The 24,518-nt window shown below is 39.1% G+C and overlaps 1 protein-coding gene across 7 annotated transcripts in view; it reads left to right on the top strand.

Annotated features, from left to right (window-relative positions):
- Positions 1-6,048, top strand: part of ANKRD44 (ankyrin repeat domain 44) — a 329,081-nt gene extending 323,033 nt beyond the window's left edge. For 3 of the 7 annotated variants that reach the window (XM_068544730.1, XM_068544731.1, XM_068544735.1), the window contains one exon: positions 1,764-3,173. In XM_068544730.1, coding sequence (XP_068400831.1) covers positions 1,764-2,011 — 248 coding nt within the window. In that variant the 3' untranslated portion in view covers positions 2,012-3,173. Of the gene's footprint in view, positions 1-1,763; positions 3,174-3,633 lie in introns of those variants that run through there. The other 4 variants (XM_068544733.1, XM_068544734.1, XM_068544732.1 and 1 more) reach the window with 3 other exon arrangements.
- Positions 6,049-24,518: the final 18,470 nt, after the last annotated feature.

Genomic DNA, 24,518 nt, shown 5'->3' on the forward strand with positions numbered 1-24,518 from the left:
GATATTTATGAATTAAGTAATTTTTTGAATGTGGCATTAATTGTAGCATTTAATTAAAGTATTTTAAAATGTATTAACATAACTCAATTAACTGCTTATTACAGGTATTGGAATTAGCAGCTCATGCCTATTTCTCAGAAGTAAGCAGCCATATGACATCATTAGCTAACTCCTATTAGTTTTGGTTTTGCAGCCCCATTTATCCTAGCATGTACCCCGCTCTGTCCCCAACCTGACTCATGTAGGAGGTGCAGAAAGTTCTCTATTACTCCATCTCCTTGGTCCTCCTGCCTCACCCTCCCTCACCTTCTTATCACGACCATATATATATATATATGTATATATATATCTTATCACGACTATATATATATATATATATATATATATATATATATATATATATATATATATATACACACACACACACACACCTTGGGGTTGGCATGCAGAGGCCCACAGTTTTTCTGCAAAATGACTAAAGAGACCAGAATAAACTAGTGTAAGTCTGCTGTATCTGAAGCTTGTCCAGCCCACAGCAACCTTAGGAACAAGAGCCCCAGGCCTATAGAACTGCAGCCTGTGTCAGAGCTTAGCTACATCCCAAAGGTCTAGGAACATTTGGGACAATTTTGTACAGCACTACAATCTTAATTCCTTTACTCATCACGGACCTTTGTGGAATGGAATGTTAAGATATCTGTCCATTCTTGTTTGTTTTCATACCAGGGAGAGGAATCATCTGTTAAGGGGGGAGAGGAGCAGAAATCAGGTCAAGTGCTGATAAACAATACAGCAAAAAATTAAGTTTTATTGAGCCAGTGCCTCTGAATAAATGAGCGAGTGGTTAGTAGGAAGTTTAGCCAGCACAAGGGGCTGGAACCCCTTTCCGGCCAGTAGAATAAAGATTGAATAAGGGTAGATGGAGTCAAAGACTTTATCTACCTCCCCATGGCACCTGCTTCATGAGTTGAGATAGTTTTCTTTTCTGGACTGGACCCATCAAGTCCAAATGGCAGAGAATGACAACTCTATGGCAAATAGCAATTTCCCCACATCTGTTACATTTAGGACTTGGGACTTTGGCTGGTGGTGTTGATATTACTTAAAGTTCTGTTTAAGTTTCTTTTAAACGATAGTACATTTCATCACATACAACGAGTGCTTTCCTGTGTCTGATCTACTCAAATGATTCCATTTCTCCAGAACCAGTTACCTATGCATACTTTATATAAAGTATATATGAAGTGACAGAACGGTGTTACTGACTCTTACAGACATCTGATTCTTGACATCCTTTCTAATCTGACACACGATTACCTACAGTGGAAAGTCATTGTTCTCAGAATGAGAGTGCTCTGGCCCCAGCCCGAAGCGCATGGTGTGTGCGTGTGCTCGCAGGTGGAAACATCTTTCTGATTGTCCTGTGGCTGTTTTTTTGTGGAATTGTGTCCCACCCCCGTCCCCTCGTGTTTCTGTTCACTAGATGAAGACTGAAATTCTGCCTAACTTCAGATAATATAATGCTTGTCGTTGTCATGTAAGCAGGAAAAAAACCCCGAAACCTTCCATCAAGTGTCTCCCACCCCCAGTCCCCTCCAGCCTCACCCCAAGCATGACTTGTGGGAAATAACTCCTTTGCCTGGCATGATTTCTAACTTGACATACATCTCTGCGTGTGAGGTCGTTCGAGATGTACTGTGGGATGCTCACACCACCTCTGGATTGCCTGGACTAACCACTGCCTTGTCTGCATTTACGCCCAGGTCATACCCCGGCCCTGGCTTGCGCTCCTAACAAAGACGTGGCTGACTGCCTGGCCCTCATTCTGGCTACCATGATGACTTTTTCTCCTTCCAGTACCATGACGGCTGTCAACTTCGTTTGTTTTAAAAAAGACAGTTTGAGCAGGACGACCCTCTCCAACCTGGGTAGCATGGTTAGCCTGTGCAGTAACAACGTAGGCTCGGAGGATGGGTACAATGAAAATGATTCTGATTCGGAAACATTTTGACTTTGGACTGTAGAAGCTTTACCTTGATCACCCATGTTGGAGGAAGGGAAAGAAGCTTGAATTCCAGGTTTATGTTGTGTTCAAGTATTATTATGGGCCCGAGCTTCCAGAAGCCAGTAGAGAAGGAATTAATTAAACCGAGGGAAGGCAGCTAGGCTGTAGGGCAAAGCACTCACACAGATGGGCCTCGATTTTGCTTTGTTTCATATTTTCCTTAGATCTGAGATACTTCTGTGAAAGTCTACCTCTCATTTTAAGCAAGGAATAAAAAAAAAAATGCATTTAATTCTTTGTCTTTGGGGATAATGCAACTGAGAGGGAACTGGTCTCGAAAAGATTTTTTTTCGTGTACTCACTCGGCAGTGAGTTCTCAGAAGTGTATCAATATGACATTCGTGTCCCCCAGCAGGGGAGAGAATGGCTGGGTAGGAAATGCCTCAAACCTCTTCTCACTTTGATGTTTACTTCCTTACTAGAAGCCAAAGGTAGAGGTGTTCATCTTCAGAAAAAATGCCTTCATCTTCAGAAATAATCTTTTTAACGGGGTCCAATTATTCATATCTTCTCTATAGTAAGCACTTAAATATCCAGAACTTCTGTTTGAGGATTTTTGTTAAAGTTACCAGATGAAGGGAAAAGTTCACTGGAAATTGAACTTGCTTTCTTCATTTAACATAAATATAGCACTCAGTGATCCCCATAACAAGCCTGTGACTAATTTTCACCCGAGTGATCGAATCCAAATCTCTCCAGTAACATTTCAGGTGAAAATTATATTGCACCAAAACTTTGAGACATATGCAAATATAATATGAAACTACCCTTTATTAATTTGTCTGTAAATCAAAATACTAACTTTATGAAAACATAAGAACCATCAGTATTGTTCATCAATAGTAAAATGTTAAATGAGCTTCTCGGTCAAAGTCATGCCCCAGTGAGTGGAAGTGTGACTCCAAAAGGGAACAAAGTGAAAACGGGATGTAGAAATGGGCAATGTGGAAATTAAGGCCAATTAAAGTTGCTTGATGATGAAATCACCGTAGTGAATACTGTGTCTGCTCCCTCTGCCAAAGCTTCTAGGTCAAATGGACCCCGTTCCACACCTGGAATAGCTGTACAAAAAGAAGAATGAGACTCTTTAGATTATGCACATACACATGCACACGTATATGTATGTATGTGTATATATATATATATATATATATATATATATATATATATATATATATATATATATATATGTCTGTAGTTCGTCAACCAGCTATCCACGAGGACCAAAATGCTTCAGTCTAAAATGGAAGATTTAAATTGTTTTCCTTCGAAGTGGAAGTGAGAACTGAAATAGCTTTTCTATGGAGTTAAAATGTAATCTTTTTGCGTAACAGTCTTTGTTGTGTTTTATATTTCTTATGACACAGATTTCTAGTTGATGGCTTAACATTTGTAACTGATAATGTGTTGACTACGGCTTATTTTTTTTGCCAAACTAGAGAAAATGTTCATATACTTTTGATGTAAATGTGTTTGTATTTATTTGAAACGAAACAAATGCCGAGGAAACATCCATTGTTTGTTCTCTGTTTTAATTCCTACTTGTCTTACTTGGAATCATGAAAAAGCCGGAAAATACACAGGACTCTCCCTGGGCTGGCCCGCAGTCCTGGGGCCAAGCCCAGCAGCATTTCCACTCCTAAGGTTTCCAGCCAACCCTCAGGTTCTTCCACGTCGGTCAGAAAGGGGTAAAACATCCGTGGCTCAGCCCGTGTGTAGCCAGCTCAGAGCTTAAAAGACACTGCGGTCCTGTGATCTTCTGCGAGATGAAAACTGAAGTGTGTACTGGATCATATGCCCAAAAGTGGCCCAAAGAAAGATATAGAAATTATCCTGAATACGCTGAAAATCTCACATGATCCCAGCAACCTAATGGGAAACTATGTCAGTGTGTGGGCACATGTACCAAGAAGACAAATAAAAATCACCAGCTCATGCTATTTTCCACTTGAGGAAGAGACAGGAAAGAAACATGTTGCATTAAGGTAGTGCTCGCCGACATTTTATAATCGATTCCATTTTCACCCTGAAAATTTCTATCTTATAATATATGTGAGATACTTTTAAAACAGTGTTCTATCATGTCTGGATCAAATACAGATACTGTATTATATATTTCATCTAATTGTAAAAGACTTTAATCTTACTCTGTAATATCCTGGATTTAATTAAAAACTCATGCTGGGTTCTTCACAAATGAGAACTTGTTCAAAGGACTTCTAAGAACTGGTATTAATTTCATTGAAAAATTTTGACACCACCATATTGCTTTTTTAATTCTTGGTGGTGGGTTCCCCTCCTTCCTCTGTCCTTTCTGTTTGTTTCGAGAAGATGAGTTTCGAAAAAGTGGATAAATTGCTAATGAGCAGTAATGACCTTATCTTTACCAAAACCCTGAAAATAAGGGAGATCTAACACTGAAGAAGCATGATATACTGCGGAGTCTTTTTCTAGAAGTGAATGGAAATCTTGCTCAGTTGGCATTCAAAGCAGGATATGCGATGCCTGCTTTAATGGTGAAGCAGCATTAACATTTTTCCCCGTAGAGTAGCACAGAGAACGAGAAACATTGCGGCAAAGCAGTGGCAGCCATGCGACATTATCTCCACGGAGCTGCGTTCTGACTTTTCCCCACTCTTTCACTGCTAGAAAGAAGGAAGACAAAGGAACAAAATGAAATCATGCTATGAATTGTTCACTGAATCCATCTCTCGCCCCCGCTCTCTTTCTCTTTCTCCCTCTTCCCCAGACCAATTTTTTTCCTTTAAGAAACGACTTTAAAAACTATGAGTTCTGTTTTTCACATACATCTCTTAGAAATAAAGCTAGATTTTCCACATAGCTTTCTAAGAAAAACAAAAACAGAAAACATTGTGCTTTTACCTTAATGTGTTCTTTTTAGACTGTATTTTAACCACAGCCGCGGGGATCATGTTTCATCGCACTTACCTATTCGCCGGTGTCTGCCTATCCTGGATAAATATGTTACTATCTCCAAATTGCCTAAAATCTGCTATGATTCCACAGTAAATAGCTCAGGGGATTTCTATTTATCACTACTAAAAGGGCACCATAGTATGTTTTGGTACTTTAGGCAGTAAACAGCTGCTTGGTTTATTATTTTATTATGAAATTAGGACAAGAACATCAAATGGATTTGCTGCACTAGTAATTCTTCGTACTGTTGAGCAACTAGGTTTGCTTATCTGTTGTGTTGGTTGAAGAACTCATCCCTTTTTTTGTCTTGTAATATGAAGTTAGAGTGCCTTTTTATATTTGTATATTCTGAAAATGTTCTGTGAAATGTTTGGTATTTTTTTCATTTGAGTGTTATCAGAGCAATATAATACCAGTGAGTTTTCATTTCAGCCTTTCTTTGAATGTATAAAGTGTCTTTTTCCTCCTTCCCCTTTTACCTGCTTTGAAATGAAAATGAAGATGCAAAGTTTTCTATAGGAATTGTTTGATTTTGCAGTGCTAAACTGCTCTCTTTTTACAAAACTGTAAACCATAGGTCAGTGTTATAGGGGAAGAGCATTTTAAGATAGTGACAATCTGAGTGTGTGTATAAAATGTAATTCTAAGCGTTTCTTATGCAGTGATCTAAAAATTCAATGCAAATATCTTTTGTTTGGTAGTTTTGTCTATATATTTTATGCTTTAGCATGTGCAATATATCTTTGTAAAGCGCGATGATACAAATCTGGTGCCAGTGTTATATTTTGCATAACATATTTGTAACAGCATAAAATATTGTTTGATGATTTCAGTGGGATTTTTGTCTGTAATGTTTTCGTATGTAAATTGGAGGTGAATGACTCTGGTAAATGCCATGACTGTAAAAATGAGGAAATGACTTTGAACCAATCTGAATCTTCTCAAGCACAGTTTAATACTTTTTCAACTACTGAATGCTAATAATGTAATGAAGTACTTAACTGTAATATACTATGGAAATGCATTCAGATGGTTATTTTTACAAATAAAAGCGGTACAAATATTGTTGCAATTTGTGTTGTCTTTAATTTTTCCAGTTATGCTAATTTTACCAGTTATCCTGCTAACTTAAACCTTTGTCCCCCGCCAAAGGCAAATAACCTTAAATTTTGAAAACAATCAAGATAGAAGTATATCTCCATATTTTCTATTTCTGTTTATATAATCACAATTAGAGCAAAAAATTTCAAACAGATATTTTATGTTTGTTTTATCTGTTTATGCCTCCAACTTTTTCCATAAAAATTTAAGCTGGCTTGCAACAAAGACATGTGAAACTAGAAATAGAAAAAGTAGGACAAGGAAAAAGAATTCAAACAAATATGGGAATCCTAAAGTTTAATGCAGTGGCTGTAACTGAACTTGAATTTGGTCTAGACTTCCTTACAGCCAAAGTAAGAGGGAAATGTGATTAACTCTGTAGATCACATATATCAGAAAAGAAGAAGCCTAATAGGTCCTCAAAATTGGGAAAGCAACCATGTTACCTTTGTTGCTGCCACCACTATTCTTCAACTGCTTTGTAGTAACACAAGACCCTACTTCTCAGCACTGTCTTTAAAGATATCCATAGAATTACTTCTCCATCTGTCTCACCATTCAAAATGTCTCCCCTTGGGTAGTAACTCAGGAACAGTCCCTAGAAGCACTAAGGAACAGCTCCCTAATTATGGGGTTTCCAGCTGATGAGAAAGAGATTTGGGGCGGGGGGTGGCTTCCCAAGTTCCTCAGATCACAGTGTCCTAGAATGTTAGCAGTTCTCACAGTCTAGCCCAATCCCATCACCACCTTTTTCATGAAAACATCCAATCCCAGAGAAGTTATATAATTGCTCAAATTTGTGTAATTAGTGATCTGAATACACACTTGTGCCTATAGATGTTCTCTCCTCTATGCTGACCTACCATACGATGTTTTGTGGGATTTTTTTTGTTTTTTGTTTTCTGCTATAGATGTTCAGGGAGGTTTTGCACTCTGCCTTGCCTACTCCTTATTCAAGTATACAAACCTGAGTGTTTTTCAGTCTTGAAGACTATAAAGCAGGAATTAGACTGCAGGTGAGTATTTCCTGTAGTTTGGAGCAGACTGGGTGTATTAGTTATCTAATGCTGTTTAACAAATTACCTTAAAACTTAGTGACTTAAAACAACAAGTGTTTATCATGTAACAGTTTCTGTGAGTCAGGAGTCCAGGCATGGTTCAGTTGGGTCTTCTGCCTCAGGGTCCCTCACAGGCTATCATCCCAGTGTTGGCTAGGGAAAGCTCCATTTCTCAGTTCACACATATGGTTATTGGCAGGATTCTTCATGGGTTGTTGGACTGAGGGCTTCAGTCCCTTGATGGCTGCTGGCTGCCCTCAGTTCCTTGCCAAATGGGCCTTACCGTAGGGCAGCTCACAACGTGGCAGCATGCTTCGTGAGAGTGAGCAAACTGAGAAAAGCCAGAGAGAAAAACTCACAGAACTCACGCGTTTAGAGCTGAATCTTGAAGTGGCATTCCATCATTTTTTCCATAGTCTACTCATAAGAAACAAGTCACTAGGTCCATCCCACATGCAAGGTCACATCCCACCAAAAAGTGTGAGGACCAGGAGACAGGAATTACGGGAGCCATTTTGGAAGCTATTGACCACACCGGCTCTATCACAGTGCCCTTCAAGAGTGGGGGTTCACACCAGGATAACTTTCCCAGTCGTTGCTAAGGAAATTGTTTACTTGACTTCCTTAATTTACCTGTTCAAGAAATACATACGGATCCCCTAATTTCACTTGTGCTTTCGTAAGCAAGCAGAAAGGGGATAATGGCCTCCACTGAGTAATTGTATTGTTGGACATCGATGTGGTGCTTTGTCTCCAAACTGCTTGTCAAAGGATTCCTCTCCCTAATGCCATTCAGTAGGTTTAGATCCCTATACATCTATCCCTCACTTAACACACTTAATGTGTTCCAGAATTAGCTTGCAAGGCCAAAGACATTAAGCTAAAAGGCTCTTAACACAACCTAAAAATATTAATATAAAATATTAATATAAAAATATTGTGGGTAAAAGTACTGTATGAATTGTCTCTTTAGCAGATTTCATACTGAAGGTACATTTGCTATAAAATATAAAGCAGCAAGGATAATGGCTGTGCCATTTATTAATTTTCAAGCACTCCAGGGGGTGATCGAAAAGGTGTGGGCATTAGTGGTTGGCACAGTGACTGGGGAGTGGGAGGGCTTGCTACTAGCATTTGGTGAGCCAGGGATACCAAATGTCCCACCCAGCCCAGTGTACAATCCCCCCACCCCCAATGCCCATGCGTCCCCACCTCACTGCTCATATACTTGCTCTCCTCTTTTTTCTGAATCATTCCTTCATCAATGTATTACTTGTGAAGCCAGCCATATTCTAAAATCTGTTTTCACAGGGAATTGCATAAAGATGCTCTACTCTGCATCCCCTCCTAAAGAGCACTCCCAAGCTTAAGAAAAAGAACTTCAGAAGGCAATGTCGAGTACATGTTCCCTGGTTGTGTATTTCTCCAGGTAAGATCACATGCAGGTGAGTGGAGGAAAGTGCTACACAGATTTGAAACAGATACTTAATTCCTTTGTTGTTAAACACACAAACGCAGGCCTGCACATGTATATTTCTTGTCTTAAGCAAGGGATGATTGCATCCTCTTCACAGTTGGGGTAACCCTGCTCATAAAGACAGAAACAATTGGCCCACAGTCTCATAGCAAGATCTGGCAACAAACCACTGTTGGCTCATGTGGTTCTCTGGGCACTCTGGTAGACACAATTTCTAGAATACCATTTTCTACCTTTAAAAGACAATTTAATGAAGTATATTTAATATCTAGAAGAGTTTTTTAATTTTCAAAATAAAAAGTTGAATCAGTACCTAGAGCACAAAAATCTTACCTGTGTTTATGTTCAGTTGATAAAGCACCCAGCAAAATTGAAAACTTGAATAACTCATATTTCTTTTAGTTGGGTTCCCTGAGAATTACAAATGTCTAAACTCAAATCTGAATGTGAAGAAGTTGCCAGCCATATAGAGATCAAAGGAGGAAACAGGGAGAGGGAACAGCCAGTGCCAACAACCAAAGGCAGGAATGAGCTTGGCATGTTCCAGGAACAGAAATGGGGCCAGTGTGGCTGGAGACTTGTGGGGTAGGGAAGGGTGGTATGAGATGAGATCATGAGTGGTCTGAGGCCAGATCTTGTAAAATTTTTTGAGCCAGGAGAAGGAGTTTCTATTTTATTCTTAATGTGATAAAGATCCACTAGAGAAATCTAAGCAGAAAAAAATGGCTGTGTTCCTACTTCATTTTTAAGAGACCACTCTGACCACGATAGGGAGGCAAGAGAGGAACCCTATTGAGTGGTTAGGTGGCTACTGCACTAGTCTAGATGAGTAAAAGCATGGTGGCTTGGATTGGTACAGCAACAAGGGAAACAGAGTGTGGCACAGTTTGGGTACTCTTGAAGACAGAGTTGACTGACCTTGCTGATGGTTTTATGTCAAGTAAACAGTCTAGAGTTTGGGAGAGAGGCTGGGGCTGAGGTCAATGAAATTGTAGATGAGAGAGGAGCTTGCCCTGGGAGTAAATGTAGAGAGAGATGAACCCTGAACTGTGGGCACTCCAACATTCAGACGTCAGGAAGAGAAGGTCTAACAGAGAAGACCAAGAGGGAGTGGCCAGTGAGGGAGGAGGAAAAGCAAGAAACCTAGATGTCCCTGAAACCCGGGAAAGAAAGAATGTATGAAAGGAGTGTCAGTTGTGTCTCCTGTCTCAATTGCTTCTGGGAGGTCAAGATATGATGCAGCGTGACCATTGGATTTGGCAACATAGAGTTTATTAGTGACTTTTGCAAGAAAGATGCATCAGAGTGGGGGGGGGGGCAACAATCCAAAGAGGATGGTTTAATGAGGGAAAGAAAGGGGAGAAGGTAAAAGGAAGAAGAAAAATAAGGCAGTAGCTGGAGGGATGTGAAGACCAGAGAGAGTATTTGTTTTTTAAGATAGGAGACACTGTATGTAGTATATCAATGCTAAGGGGAATGTCTGGGAGTGAACAAGAAGAAGGTGTGAGAAGGGATGGGAGGGTAATTTTAGAAGGAACATTTTAGAGCAGCAGAGGAGGATTGCTGAGTAAGGCTTAGCACACTTGAGATTTATGACCATGAATTTTAAGTGGTACCAGTCATCCTGGTGGGTTTTTCATCAATGTTGGTACAGGCATAGAGTAAGTAGATAGTGGAACTTAAGGATAGAGCTTTGCAAAATGAACCCAAGGGGAGTTATGGAACTACAGTGTATTCAATAGACATGATTATGTAGATCATGGATTCTAAACTGGGTAAGGAGGGAAATGAAGACATGAGGGAGGTGATGGAGAGTGAAAAAGTGGCCCAGTCACTGGACTGAAGGACTTCGTAAGATGGAAGAATTCTTGAGCTGTAGCACCAGAGTTGGTAAGCTAAACATGGGGTGCTTGAAGTAAAGATTTTAGAAGTGGTGCAGTTTTGATGTTGACAAAGTCAAGAACATAATCACAGGAGTGGGTGGTTGAGGAAAATTGAAGGAAAAAGCACTGGAGATAAAGAAGTAAAAAACTGAGGAGGCCAATATAATGAATGGCTTGAAAGCCATTTAAAATAGAATTTGAGCAGAATTGATGAGAAAATTTGGCCACTTCAAAACATCTGTTTTTCAGGTGTTTTACTTTAAGACACACACTCAAAACTGATTAATTATCAGACTGATGTTTGGTTCCAGGATTAAGATGAAGCTTTTGAAGAAGTGAGAATGGTCAAGTGCATTTCTGTTAAAAAACAACAACCAGACTTTGACTATAATACAATGACAGGTTTTATGTCCATATGGTTTAACCTAAATGTGTTTATGAGGCTCTCCAGAAAACAGGACAGATGGCTAAGAGCTGCAGAGTGAACAAAAAAGGAGTGTGTGGAACAGACAAACGTCATAGTGATAACAATGAAAAATTGAATACTTCCCAGTGGGCCTTCCACAGAGGACAAAAGACTAAGTTCATTGGAATTCTGTATTGCTCTGTAAGTGAAAACTAAATTTGCTTTAAAATACTAACTTATCCTGAAATCTCAATTTTTAACAACAACAATAACAAAAACCAGAAAGCTGACTTGGGTTTATAATTCCCTTTTGACTTTCTTTTTTCAGAAATGATTTCTCGATTTCCAAGTCCATCCCATGATTTTATGTTACTTGCCATGTTTTATGTTCTTCAGGCCTGAGATTTATTCCTTTCTATTTTATGATTACTTAAAATCCGTAAAAACTTTGTTAGAGGACTGTTACCTGATAATTGATGGATTTTCTACTTAACTTCATTCGCAGGGTCTACACATTAGCAATGTAAATTTTGATGAGGCTGCTGGGCCTATTTCATTTTGGCATCAGTGCTAAAAAATCTGATAAAGGGCTCAGTTGGTGCCATCTGGGAGCTTGCTTTGTGATGTCACAGCTGACACTAGAAATTAGATTGAGAAAACTAATTAATTTCCCACAACATTTCAGATATTGAAAAAGAAAAGCCTTTCATGATGCTAATAACATTTCCTAGAGATAAGAACATATTTTCCAGTATATATTAATAATCCCTCTTCATTTTCCTTGCTGCCAGCCTCACGATATGATAGTAACTTGGGTAGTACAAAGCAGAGGACATCTGTTAAAATTCATATATATGTTTATAGGTGTCTATACAGTGTAAATATATACAATCATGGACAAAGATACAGCAGGATTTAACCCAACAATGTTGAAGGAGGAGGATATAAGGAAGTAGCGAACTTGTAGTTAATTGGGAAAATGTACATGACATAATGTTAAATTATGAAAATATAAAATGTAGAATATACATTGTTTTATATTACAAAAATAGGTTAAAATTGAATATGTTTATGAGCAAGAGCTAGAAGGCAACGTAGACAAATTAAAACATTGATTTAATTAAGTGACAGAATTGTGGGCAACATTTTTTCTTTTTTTTGAATTTTATTTTATTTATTTTTTTATACAGCAGGTTCTTATTAGTTATCCATTATACATATTAGTGTATACATGTCAATCCCAGTCTCCCAATTCATCCCACCACCACCACCCTCCCCCACCACTTTCCCCCCTTGGTGTCCATACGTTTGTTCTCTACATCTGTGTCTCTATTTCTGCCCTGCAAACTGGTTCATCTGTACCATTTTTCTAGGTTTGTGGGCAACTTTTGCTCTGAATTTATGTTGTTTATTGTTTTTGCAATACAGATTTTAAAACAAAAAGAGACTGGAATGTATAAATAGGAACTTGGAAGTATATTAGTCATTCTAATGAGTGCTGGGTTTATTCTGTTCATTAGAACCAGCTCCAGACTCCCTAGTTAAAGACGAATGAAGAACACTTGGAGATGCTCCAATAAAAACCATAGATACATTAAGAATTGAAGAATACATCCTTTTAGGAAGAGTAAAAGGAACTGAATTTAAACAGCTTAAAGGGTTCCTCAGCTGTAAAATATGGAGATTTGAGTCAGTAACTTCTCATATCCTTCCAGCTCTGACTTTTTAAATTCTTAGACTAGATCCATTAGTCAACAGAGTAACTGCCAACCACCTACAGCATCTGAAGCAGTAAAGTGGGCATATGCATATGCTTGGGAATAAACTTGATTGAAGGCTGACTGCACTAATAGTCCTTCCACTAATAGATGAAGAATTTCTTTTAGATAGAAGAGATTAAGGAGATGTGCCCTTCCTTCTCTGAGCAAGAAAATCAATGGGCTTTAACTACAGCAAAACAAATTTAAAATCATGAAAAGCTATCTAAAAAATGTGTAGTAAATGTAGACATGGTTCATACAAGACTGATTGTAAAGTCCCTTCACTGAAGACTTTCAGACCATCATCACTCCAGGATGGTGTTAGAGAGATGTCAGATGGCCAATGTGCTCCATAGCTTAGAACTCTTTGCAGCACCATGTACACTATCTCCACCAGGTTCTTGTTCCATAGATACTCAAACACAGTTTTCGTCCTCTCTTCCTTGAACAACCTATAGTACCTATCATATTCAGTAGCATTAAAATTCATCCTGTGTCTCCAAGCTGAAAACAAGACAGACATCCTAGACTCCTCTCCTTTGCTATCCTTATCTGGTTGGTTAGGAAGTGTTCTTCCTTCTATGTCTTCTAAATGTCTTTTGAACCAGTTACCTAATTTCTTTATCCACTACTCCTATTTCAGACCCTCATTATAGGATACTGCAGTGATGTCCTGACTAATCTCTTTGCCTTCAGTCTTGCCCTTCTTCAATCTTTTTTCAAAATTGCTGCCAAAACTATGTATTTTTTAAAGTTCAAGCTCTTTAGCCTGAAGAAGCATCTTCCCCATCTCTTCATTTCCCATCATTTGCACCACTCATCCACCCTACACTGTAGACGTTTTGGAGGGACTGAGGTTCTCCTCTTTCATATATTCCTGCCTCCATTTCTGTTAGTTCTTCTACCTAGAATACAGCTCCCCTGTTATGCCTGCTGAACTCAACTTTTCAGACCTGGATCAAATGTCCTCTTCTCAAATGTTTCCTAAACTTTTATCTGAAAACAAAAGGCAGAAATAATGATTTCTTCCTCTGTGTTTCCAAGGTACCCTGAATATGCCAATAGTAATGTTGATCATATTACCTTCCATTGTAATTATATGATTATATATGTGATAAAGATGAAATATTCTTGTGTCTATGCTCCTCACTCCCCATCTCCTCCCTGCCACATGCCAAAGGACAGTTTGGATCTTTTCTGGGTGAAAGAACAAGGGGTGATTTAAAACCAGGAATGAAAAGGAAGAAGAAAAACCTAGGGGCCTAGGAGAAAGCAGCTAAATCTATCAATAACAAAGAGTTTGGAGAAAGGTAGTATTGCCATCAGGGGGGATTTAGCATATGAGGCTCTGGGTAATCAAAGCCTGTACGTATGAGGAATGGAATTGAGACTGCTTTAATATTATTTGAGAAACATAAATAAATATTGAAATATATTTTAATTACTACTTGGAAACTAGACTGTGCTTCCCATACAGAGACTAAGCCACTTGGAACCCTAGCGTTTAGTTACATATATCTGTTGCCTCTTATTCTACTCCATGTTTATTTCAGTACCTAAGACAGTGCCTGAATAACTTAGTAAGTGAATGTATGAATTGTATCTGGCCCTTCCAAGAAAATGCCACAGGTTTCCAAATTAGCAATGATGAGCATTTCCAGATGGTGTCACTTTGCTGAATCCTCAAACACTAGTGGTCCTTGAGGCCTGGCCAGCAGATGAAAGGAGATGAAAGGACTGCCCACCGGTTGGAATATAGACGGAGGGACCTGGGTGAAAACTCAGGTTGGAAGGACAAGATATCAGGGCAGTCCAGAGTCTCCAAGGCAAGCTTTAGAGTGTGTTAAACCTCTGGTGCCCCATGTCAGTATACTGGAATCATACTGGTAGACACTGTATTCTGCACTGTCCCACACTTGCAGGAAAAAAAAAAAGATGATGCAGTAAAAGCGATCTCTGAAGTAAGACACAAACTCCCTGGTTTTCCACCTTTCCGGCCAATGGTCCTTTGTGGGACCCGTTCCTGGACCAATTTCAGTAAGATCCTTGAAGAAATCAAGTGTTCTCGGTAAAGCAACTCCATTTCCACATTTGGTCTTTTCTATTCTTCCTTAGTTAATTTTCCTCCAGGATAAGTATTTTAGATTGCTATTGCCTTGGTATAGAAAACAACATGAAACTGTGAGAATGTTTCTTCAGATTCTTAATTTTAGCAGTTTCAATCTATTGAATTTATTTTCCAATATATATAATTCTATTGTATGCTCCGCTTTTATTGCCATTGTATAAAATTGGGTTCTATATTGTTTATTGCATGCAATTATTTGTGTAGTTAGTTTTTAAAGATCTAGTTTGCATCAATTTAAATCAGGCACTGGTATCATGTTTCTGTACATATTTTCCTTATTTGAGTATTTCCCATCCTCCATTTTGAGAAAATTAATATAATTGAACATTTTCTTTTTCTTTTCTTTCTTTTATTTTTCTAAACAGCAACCCAGGCTGTTAACCCTTCGGGATCCGAGACCGTGGGTCAGCTGTATAATAGGAGCCCTGAGGAACCAGTTATGAATCAGAGTGTGCTTTATCCCAGTCACGGCATGCAAAGGGTTACACTGCACACACTACAGGGGCTGTGGTGGGGGAGAGGAGCGAGTTTCCTTGCCCTTCCTGCCTGGGAGCACTTATCCTTTATCTGGCAGCAAGATACTGGAAATTCCCCCTTCCACTTTTAAAATAGAAGACAAGGCTGCTTGCTGTGGGAATTAGAACTGGGTAGTATTTATGGAGCACATTGGAATTCTTTTAGGGTAAGTGTTAGAAGAACACAAGTTATTTCTTTTATTCTTAAACTATGTTCCTGTCATCAATAACTCTCCAAGCGTAGCCTTTCTTATTAAAACGCTCAGTGCTGTAAATCACTGAATAATCAAGGGCTTTGCCATGAGGGAGGAGTCAAAATCAAGCAAAAAAAAAAATCAGCCTCTGATTAAATTACCTTTGTCCCCCATTTGCCATCACAGATTATGGTGTACTGCCTGCTGGACACAAAGTGAGAGGGGAGAGGGGAGATGGAAAGGTAGGAGAAATAGATCAAAATGGGAGCCCCAAAGCTCACATTGAAAGAGAAGGAAGAAACCCAGTGTGGTGTGGAGACAAAAAGACGTGCCTGATGGAAATGAAGTCCACTCATGTGGGAAGGAAAAATAAATCCTGTCCTGAGTTATAAGACAGGAAAGAAATCAAAAAGTGGAAACTCAAGAATGAATGTGGGGAAGAATGTGGTCATATTTTGAAAGGGGTTCTGGGCTGTACAAAATTCAAGTGCCACACTTTGAAGACCAATACTAAGGAAAATGGGGTTCTCTCTTTCCCTTGTTTCATTATCCAGTGTATGTCATCTGTAAAGAATTAGCTCTGGGAACACCATGTGTGTGTGCTAATTTTTTTTTTTTTAATCATACTAGTTTCAGTTTATTGTGCACACACCAAAAAAAAAAAAAAACAGTTTGCAAGACAGGAGCACGCAAACCAAAACATGGAATGAGGCTCAGAGGTACATAGTTATAAAGCAGCTTACGTGGTGTGGAGGCAGTGACTATTCTTCACAGTGATTGGTTACAATATTAGAATTTTCTTAAATGAAAGGAATTGGTTTGTGGTGACCTCGTAACAATCTGGGAGAACAATTTTAGTTTCACTTATGATTTTCAGAGGCATAAGCAAGAAGTGACCCAGGTCATGTTAGCATCGTTTGGCTTGCAAAATAAGATAAATTAAGCTTTGCTTTTATAACTAAACTGGTTTTGTCTGCTCAAGGAATTTTCAAGTCTAGTCTCCATTTGTGTTTGATTTTAACAGTTCCCTCTTTTGGTCATTCCCTCAGCAAGCTCAGAGTATGAACAACTTGTACAGCATTTCTCTTGGTTACCATTGTTGCTGTAGCCAGGCTGAAGAATCACATATTCACTGTATCCAATATTTGTCAGGACAGAGGGTCATGCAATTGCTGTTGCCAACAGTTGCATCGTCATCATAGACCTGGGAGGTCAGATCATTGAGTTCCTCAAGTTGACTAATCCTGATGGAGATCACTGATGTGTGTGTGGCTGCCAAAACGTATTTAAAACCCTTAAGAGGATATAGCACACTAGAAAGGTTAATATGATGACTATAAGGAAACTAGTAGCCAAGGACTGAAAAATTCCCCCGAGCAGAGATTTCCAGAGGCCAAGATTTAACCAACTAAACAACTCAAATGGGTTATAATCAGATTCAGACTTTACCTTTCTAAGTCAATCTACATTTCTGTTTTGAGTGATTTATGTAGCACAACATGATGTACTAACAATCACATATTCTCGTGATTACTTAGGACAGGATGAATGTGAGGACGTGTTATTTCAGGAGGTGGTGCTGCAGGTGAGTTTTCACCTAAGTTAGGCCTCTGTATGATGTGGGCAATCGAGTAATTTAATAAGAGGCATTTCCATGGAAAGAAAAGGAAAACAAAGGGTAATCGTTTATGTGTGCTAATTTATACTATGAAATGGTTGTTAAATGAATAACTAATAGCAGTCACATTTGTGGGCATGTAATTATTGGTACCCCCTTTTTATTTTCTACAACTACCCCCCTTCCAAAGATGGATTCTATTGAAACCTCTCTCTCCATGTCCCTCTAACCTAAGTGTGTATAAGAAACAGTTTGGACACTCTTACCAGTTTTCTCATCCATGTCAGTTAAAGGCCCAGGTTCCTGGATTTTATCCCCTTCTAGCCAAACTCCCCGCTCCTCCCCTTACTCTTTTTCCCTATCAGCTCTTCTCAAAATGTGGTCTGCAGATGCTTGGCATCCCAGGGACCCTTTCAAGGGTTCATAAGATAAAAAAACCTTTTGTCATAATAATTTCTAAGACTAACTCCCTTTCTCACTGATGGTGCCGAAAGCAAGTGTCATAATTAGCAGAACTGTCGGTGCCTTAGCCCTACTGGAACTAAGTAGTGTTGGTTGTTACTGTATTCTTCACTGTTACATACTTGCAGTAAAAGAATAATGATGCAGTAAAAATTATCTATTTTTACTAAACCTTAGTACTTGAAGACATGAAAGTAGGCATAAAGCGCTTGGACTGCATACTGAAGTACGATGGTTTGAGCACTTGTGATTGTTAGAGCTACTAACTGAATTAGCTGCTTTTTCATGGAAAACCGTTTTTACTTGAAAGGTCAACTGATGAGATGAATGAACCATGGTTACTCAGACTTGGCTGTTTGGCAGTAATTTTCTTGAAAATGAGTGAAGTGAGCCTGTCACTTCAAGGAAAACAACTTGACAGTATGTTTAAATGAATTAATTGCATATTTTAAAAGCCTTTCAGTGTTAATTTTCTAATATGGTTAATGTCAATAGCTATAACCCACATAAACAAAACTTAGAGATCCTCACTGGTTTTTAAGAGTGTCGAGAGATCCTGAGACCAAAAGTTTGAAAGCAGTTGCTTTATATAAATGCTTCTCAAAGTATGTTCTTTGGCAGTCTGATCTTTGGGATGCTCTAATTTTGCACTGTCCAATATGCTAGCCAGTAGCCACATGTGGTTGTTTCAATTTACATTAAATAAAATTTGATTGCTCCATCACGCTAGCCACATTTGAAGTACTCAACAGCCCAATGTGGGTAGTGCATGGCAGACAGGGCTCTGCAGTCTGGGAGGCTTGCAGACACCCTCCTCTGGCTTCTTCACCATGTTCACTAGCAGCTAAAGGCTCTGCAAAATTCTGAAAGGAGGAAACACTGTTTCATTTTGTTTAAACATCTCTCCAACTTATTTGAACACAGGATTTTTTCACATGACACCTATTCCCATTCTATGAAATCTACTTTGAAAAATGCTGTTCTGCCTTTTCCCAATATTTTTATTTTAACCACTCCACTGATTGAGGTTTCGTTATAAGCAATTTTTTAACCTCTTTTGGAAGTAAGTGGCCGTAAATAATATATTAAATTGTAGAAACCTATCATCTGAATTTAAATTCCACTCCTTTGCTAGTTCGCACCTGGAATTTCCCCCATCAGTATATATTCCAGTTCAAATTACTCTTCTGATTATTTCTGAATTTTTAGTCTAATGTTTACATTCAGGTTATATATTTGGGTTTCCTACAGGGGAGTCTCAGAGACTGTATTCCTGATTGGGATTCTCTGTGACTAATGACTATCACCACCAGTTAACAATATTTTGTAAGCTTTAGTTTTTTTAAGAAAAATAAACTTAAAATTTTAGAATAGTTTTAGACCTCCAGAAGAATTGCAAGAGTTACAGAGAGTTCCTGTATACCTCACACCCAGCTTTCTCTATTAATATCACTGTGGTACCCTTGTCTGCAAGCCTTACTTTTAAAGTTTCTAATGCAAAAACAATAGGTTTATTTATGATTTTCCAACTTAAAATCATAATATTGAATATGCGTTTTCAGACCACCAAACTTCAACACCCTACTATGAGAATCATTATTCCAAGTTTCCTTGAGCATAGCTAGCTGAGCTTCCAAATAGTTTGCAGTCTTATCGGTTAAGTCCAACAACCCTCCTTCATACTTCTCCCAGGTAGGTGAGCTGCTGGGCTGCGACATTGGAGTCAGGGCTCCGAGCAGGCAGTGCTGGCTGGAAGCTGTAGGGCAACAAGAAAATATGGGCACTGAGGGCCTTGCCCCCAGTCAGGGTGAGGGAGCCAGGGAGGTAAAAATGCGGAGTGCACAGAAGCTCCAAAGTAAAAAGTCAGCCGTGGAGGACAGGTAAGCAGTGGAGGACAGAGGCAGAAAGCTGAAAAAAATAGAAGGGAAGGAAGTGCGGAGAAGTAGACAACATGGATTGCGTGCAGATAAGTTCACAAGTTGGGAGGGAGAAGTTAAGGACACTGAACTGATATGATTGAACTATGCATTTTCTATAGCAAAATAGTATATTTAAATAGTATGCAGACTAATTTATATGCCGTTTAAAATTTTTTCTCTCATAAAAGCAATTCATGCTTATGTTTGTGAATGTGTATATGAAGACGATCTGGAAGGATCTGCACCAAATTGTAAATCGTGATTACTTCGGGTAGTGGGCTGGGAGGGTTGGGGGTTAGAGGGAGGTGATACGCATAGGGAGTTTCACTCCACTCTATACTTCTAGACTGTTTCAGTTACTTACAGAATACATTCATATATTACTTAGGTAAATAAAGAAAACAAAAAGTAGAAGTAATATATGTTTGTTTATAAAATTGGGGAATACTGAAAAGCATATGGAAAAAATCAAATTATTTATATTCTCACCACCCTGTGATAACCACTTCGTTCAGTGAATTTCCTTCCCAGCCCTATGCCCTCCTTTAATATTTAGATGCATAGATGTGATAGGCTATAATATTGTTCACAAATACTTGGTGCCTTTCCCTGCCTTGCTGAACTCAGATGAGGCCATATTCCTTCAGCCAATGAAATATGAGCAGAAATAGTGTGTGTCACTTCTGGGTAGAAGGTTTAAGGGTTTACTCATGCTTTTGCAATCATGCAAGCTTGTCTCAGGATGAAGCCTCTGCCATCTTCTTGGGTTCCAGGGTGTCTGTGAAGAATATAGCAACCTTGGTGACTTGGAATGGGCAGGCAGCATGAGGGAGAAATAAACTTTGTCAGTGTAAGCAGTGGAGATTTTCAGGTTGTTGCTGAAGCATAAATTAGCTTATCCTAACCGACAGAAGAGATAAATAGATATCTGTGTGTGTGTGTGTATGTAAATGCAACTGTATGGGTGTGTGTGTGCGTGCATGTGTGCGCGTGTGCAGAGAGAGAAAAATATACACAATTACATAACATTCATCGCTACTATGAAGGTGGGTTCACACTGTATATATATTTTATGTACTCCTTTTTATGTATTTATTTTATTTTTTAATTTCAAAATTTTTTTCGGCTGTGCCGCATACGGCTTACGGGATCTTATTTCCCCCACCAGGAATTGAACCCAGGCCCTCGAAAGTGAAAGTGCAGAGTCCTAACCACTGAACTGCCAGAGAATTCCCATATTTTGTGTACTCCTTTTTTTTTTAAAATAAATTTATTTATTTATTTTTGGCTGTGTTGGGTCTTCGTTTCTGTGCGAGGGCTTTCTCCAGCTGTGGCGCGTGGGGGCCACTCTTCATCGCGGTGCGCGGGCCTCTCACTCTCGCGGCCTCTCTTGTTGCGGAGCACAGGCTCCAGACGCGCAGGCTCAGTAGTTGTGGCTCACGGGCTTAGTTGCTCCGCGGCATGTGGGATCTTCGCAGACCAGGGCTCGAACCCGTGTTCCCTGCATTGGCAGGCAGATTCTTAACCACTGCGCCACCAGGGAAGCCCTGTGTACTCCTTTTTAGACTTAATATTTTATTACAAAAATTTCCCTCCTTATCATGTAGTTTTTGAAAATATGATTTTAATAAAAGATGATACAATATGGATGAATACAATAATGACTGTATTATTCCATTTCATGGACTTACCATCATGTATTATTTAATATATCTCACATGGGCAGACATTTAGGTTGTTTCCAAGTTTGATTGTGGCAAGTTATCAACTAACGTATTTGCCCACAGCTGTGACCTAGGATAAATTCCATTCTTAGGATAAATACCATGAAATGAGATTACTGTTAATTCTAGAGCCAACTCTCTTACCTCCTCGGCTTCCTATACCTGCCCCATCTCCATAGGGTTCGTGTAGGTCAACAAGTTCCGCTGCCTACCCACAGGGACAGAGGCACTGAGCCTCTTGCCAGCTTTAATAGATGGGATAATAATCCCCTTATCTTTTCCATTCCTCCTCTGTTCACCAAAGGCAAGGTTGAGGGTTTTTTTTTTCTCTCTCTCAAGAATTTTCACTAAAAAACTAAAAGTAAAACAAAACTATGTCTACAAAATGTGGCTTTCTGCTGATAACAAACTCCTCCCAAAGATTATCTTTCAGAATACCCAGTCCCTGGCCTTTTCCTCACTTCCTCCCTGACTGAGTTAGGTGTGATAGTTTCCCGGGCCCTCCCAGACCATATTCCTGGTCTTCTCTGCAGCCCTCACCCTGAGATGTGCACTCACCCCACTCCATCGCTCCTGGGGCACCCTGCACTAACATGAAAGCAGCACTTTCCCACGCTGTTGTAACTGTTGGTTTCCTTTTCTTTCTTTTCCAGTAGGCTACACTGTGAGCTTCTTGAAGGCAGAGACTGTATCTCATCCCTAGAGCCACAATGATTAGCATGGTACCCAGAACTCAGCAGACTTTTAGAGTAAATATTGGATGAATGGATGAATGCAAGCAGAACTAATGCATGAATTCGTGCATATATGAGTGCATGAATAAATAAATGAATAGTCATAAGGAAACATGGGAAATGTATTTTTCCATCTCTATGATCAGAAAGGGAGCATCTTCCTGCCTCAGGGTGGTTATATTTTTAGACGAGCAGTTTATCTGTAAGGTGTTGGCGCTTATAAGATAGGTGTTCATAACTTGGAGAATGCCTGTATATTTGAGGAACATCCTGAAAACCAAAGAAGCATATTCCTCTTTTCCTTTCTTAGGACTAAACCTCAGTTATGCAAAGTAAAGAGAAAATAAACGAAAATAAGAGCATGAGGCAAGGCCTTCATGACCTTGTCTTTTTGAAGAGAGAGACACATTCTCTAATTTCACTAGTCAGTGCCTAGATACACAGTGTGGGGAACAGGTAGAGAAACAGTCACTCTTAGACAAAACTGCTGGGAGTGTAAATTGGTGCAAACATTTTAGAGGTAATTTCAGGACTATTCATCAAAATTCTAAATGCATATACCATCTGACCAAGCAATTCCACTTCCAGAGGTTTATCTCCCAGGATGCTTACATAAGTGCATAGACATGAATGTATAAGAATGTTAATTGAAGCACTATTTGTAATAATCAAAAATTGGAAATAATCCAAATGTCCATCAATAGGGGATACAGCCCTTTATTTACTGACATGCAAAGATATCCAGTTTAAATTATTTAGTGATGAAAGTCAGATTGTAGAACAGTTTACATAGTATGGCTCCATATTCTAGAAAGAAGATGTGTATGCATAGGAGAAAGACAAGATGGATATTCTGCAAGTTTAACAGTGCCTACCTCTGGGGAGTGGGGATTAGAATAGGAGTGGAAGACATCTTTTTTTTAATCTTGTGTATTTACTTCTATATTAAAAAAATTATTTATAGCAAATATGTATTACCTTTTAAATAAACATTTAAAAAGGAAAAACAATAGTTAATTGCTACTTTTTCAAGTCCTAGGCTGAGAATTTACCTATTCTTGAGTCTTAGAAAGGTTTTATGATTGTAACTATTTCCTTTTGAGGTAATTTAAATGTTGGAAAGAAAAACATTGAGCAGAATACCAGCTATTTCAAATTTTGAGCTACCTGATCTGTACTCCGGTAGTAAATAGTTTTTGGTGTCAGGTGTTATAGACATAATAGCCCTGTGTTGGGTTATTTTTCACAGTAGTTTAGAAACTTTGAATTAGACCATTCTTAAAATATGCATGTGATAGTGGATATTCACATCTCAGGCAAGACTTGGTGTTGGTTGGATTTATTTTAGTTTATCCTTAGCCTTCCCAGAGCAAACCTCTCAGTAACAGTTTCTTATTGGTCTGGTATCTGCTTTTTGTTTATTTTGGTTTGGTTTTGTTTTGTTTGCCCTTAGAAGTTGCTGCATATTCTACCTGACAATATGATTTCTCCATATTTTAGGGCTGAATCCTTTTCCTGATTCCATTTCCCATTTTGTGTTGGATCTTTCAAAGGTAACCATATCAAGCTCTTTTCAATCCCCATGAAGATTATTGATAGTTGCCACTTTCAACCCAGTGACACACCCAGCTCTGACAACTTCAAGGACCCTACCATTTATATTTACCTCCAAATAATTAAAGCAATCTACACCAAACTCTGGCCCTATCAGCTTGCACTTTAGCCAGGCTGAAGAATGGACAAAGTTCACTGAGCTGATACGTGCTTTTTGGCCATGGCTCTGAGCAAAATCTTCACGTGGTTGCAGTTCGTATGCTAGATGGCTGGCCAAGCTTTTGAAGTATGCTGAATAACGCAACAGGCCTTTGCAGCTGGGTCCAGACACTCCTAATACAAACACAACCGCCAACATCCAGTTAAGTGTTTACTCTCATTGGCATGCATGGGTACTTTAGTTTGGTAACTGGGGCTGGGCAGGAAAGAGGGGTGATAAGGATTATAGAGGTGAAAATATGACACTGAGAGCTTTGGACTGGTTTTGAGTCCCTAGAGCTACACACAGTTTTCTTCATGCAGAAGCAGCTCTGCTTTGGGGCCCACATGTCAAAGAGTGGCACCAAATTGAGAAGGGCCACTTTCTCCACTTCCTCATGGAATCCAGCATTGTTCTGGCACATATGATTGGAGGCATTGAAAATATCGGGAGACAGCGTTCTTGGCACGTTCTTGGCCAAGTGTTTCACAGTGAGCTTTCCCAGCAGAGGCAGTGATAAACCTTTCTTCCAGCTGCTTGCCAGCACTGAATGTTGACAAATGAGAACTGGAGCAGACCAAGAACAATACTATGAATGCCCCAAGAGGGCCAGGACAGAGAGGCCTGTACAATTCTGCTATGTCCCTTCACACACGGTGGAAGCTCAGTACATATTAATTGAATGAATGAATGTAGTGATGAAAACTGAAAGACTGGTTTTTGAATATGGAGAAGGCACTTGTCTGGGGACTCCCAGCAATAAGCAGGATCATTTTGGGGGAAA

This window comes from Eschrichtius robustus, chromosome 5 (genome assembly GCF_028021215.1).
Source record: "Eschrichtius robustus isolate mEscRob2 chromosome 5, mEscRob2.pri, whole genome shotgun sequence".
Taxonomy (NCBI): Eukaryota; Metazoa; Chordata; class Mammalia; order Artiodactyla; family Eschrichtiidae; genus Eschrichtius; species Eschrichtius robustus.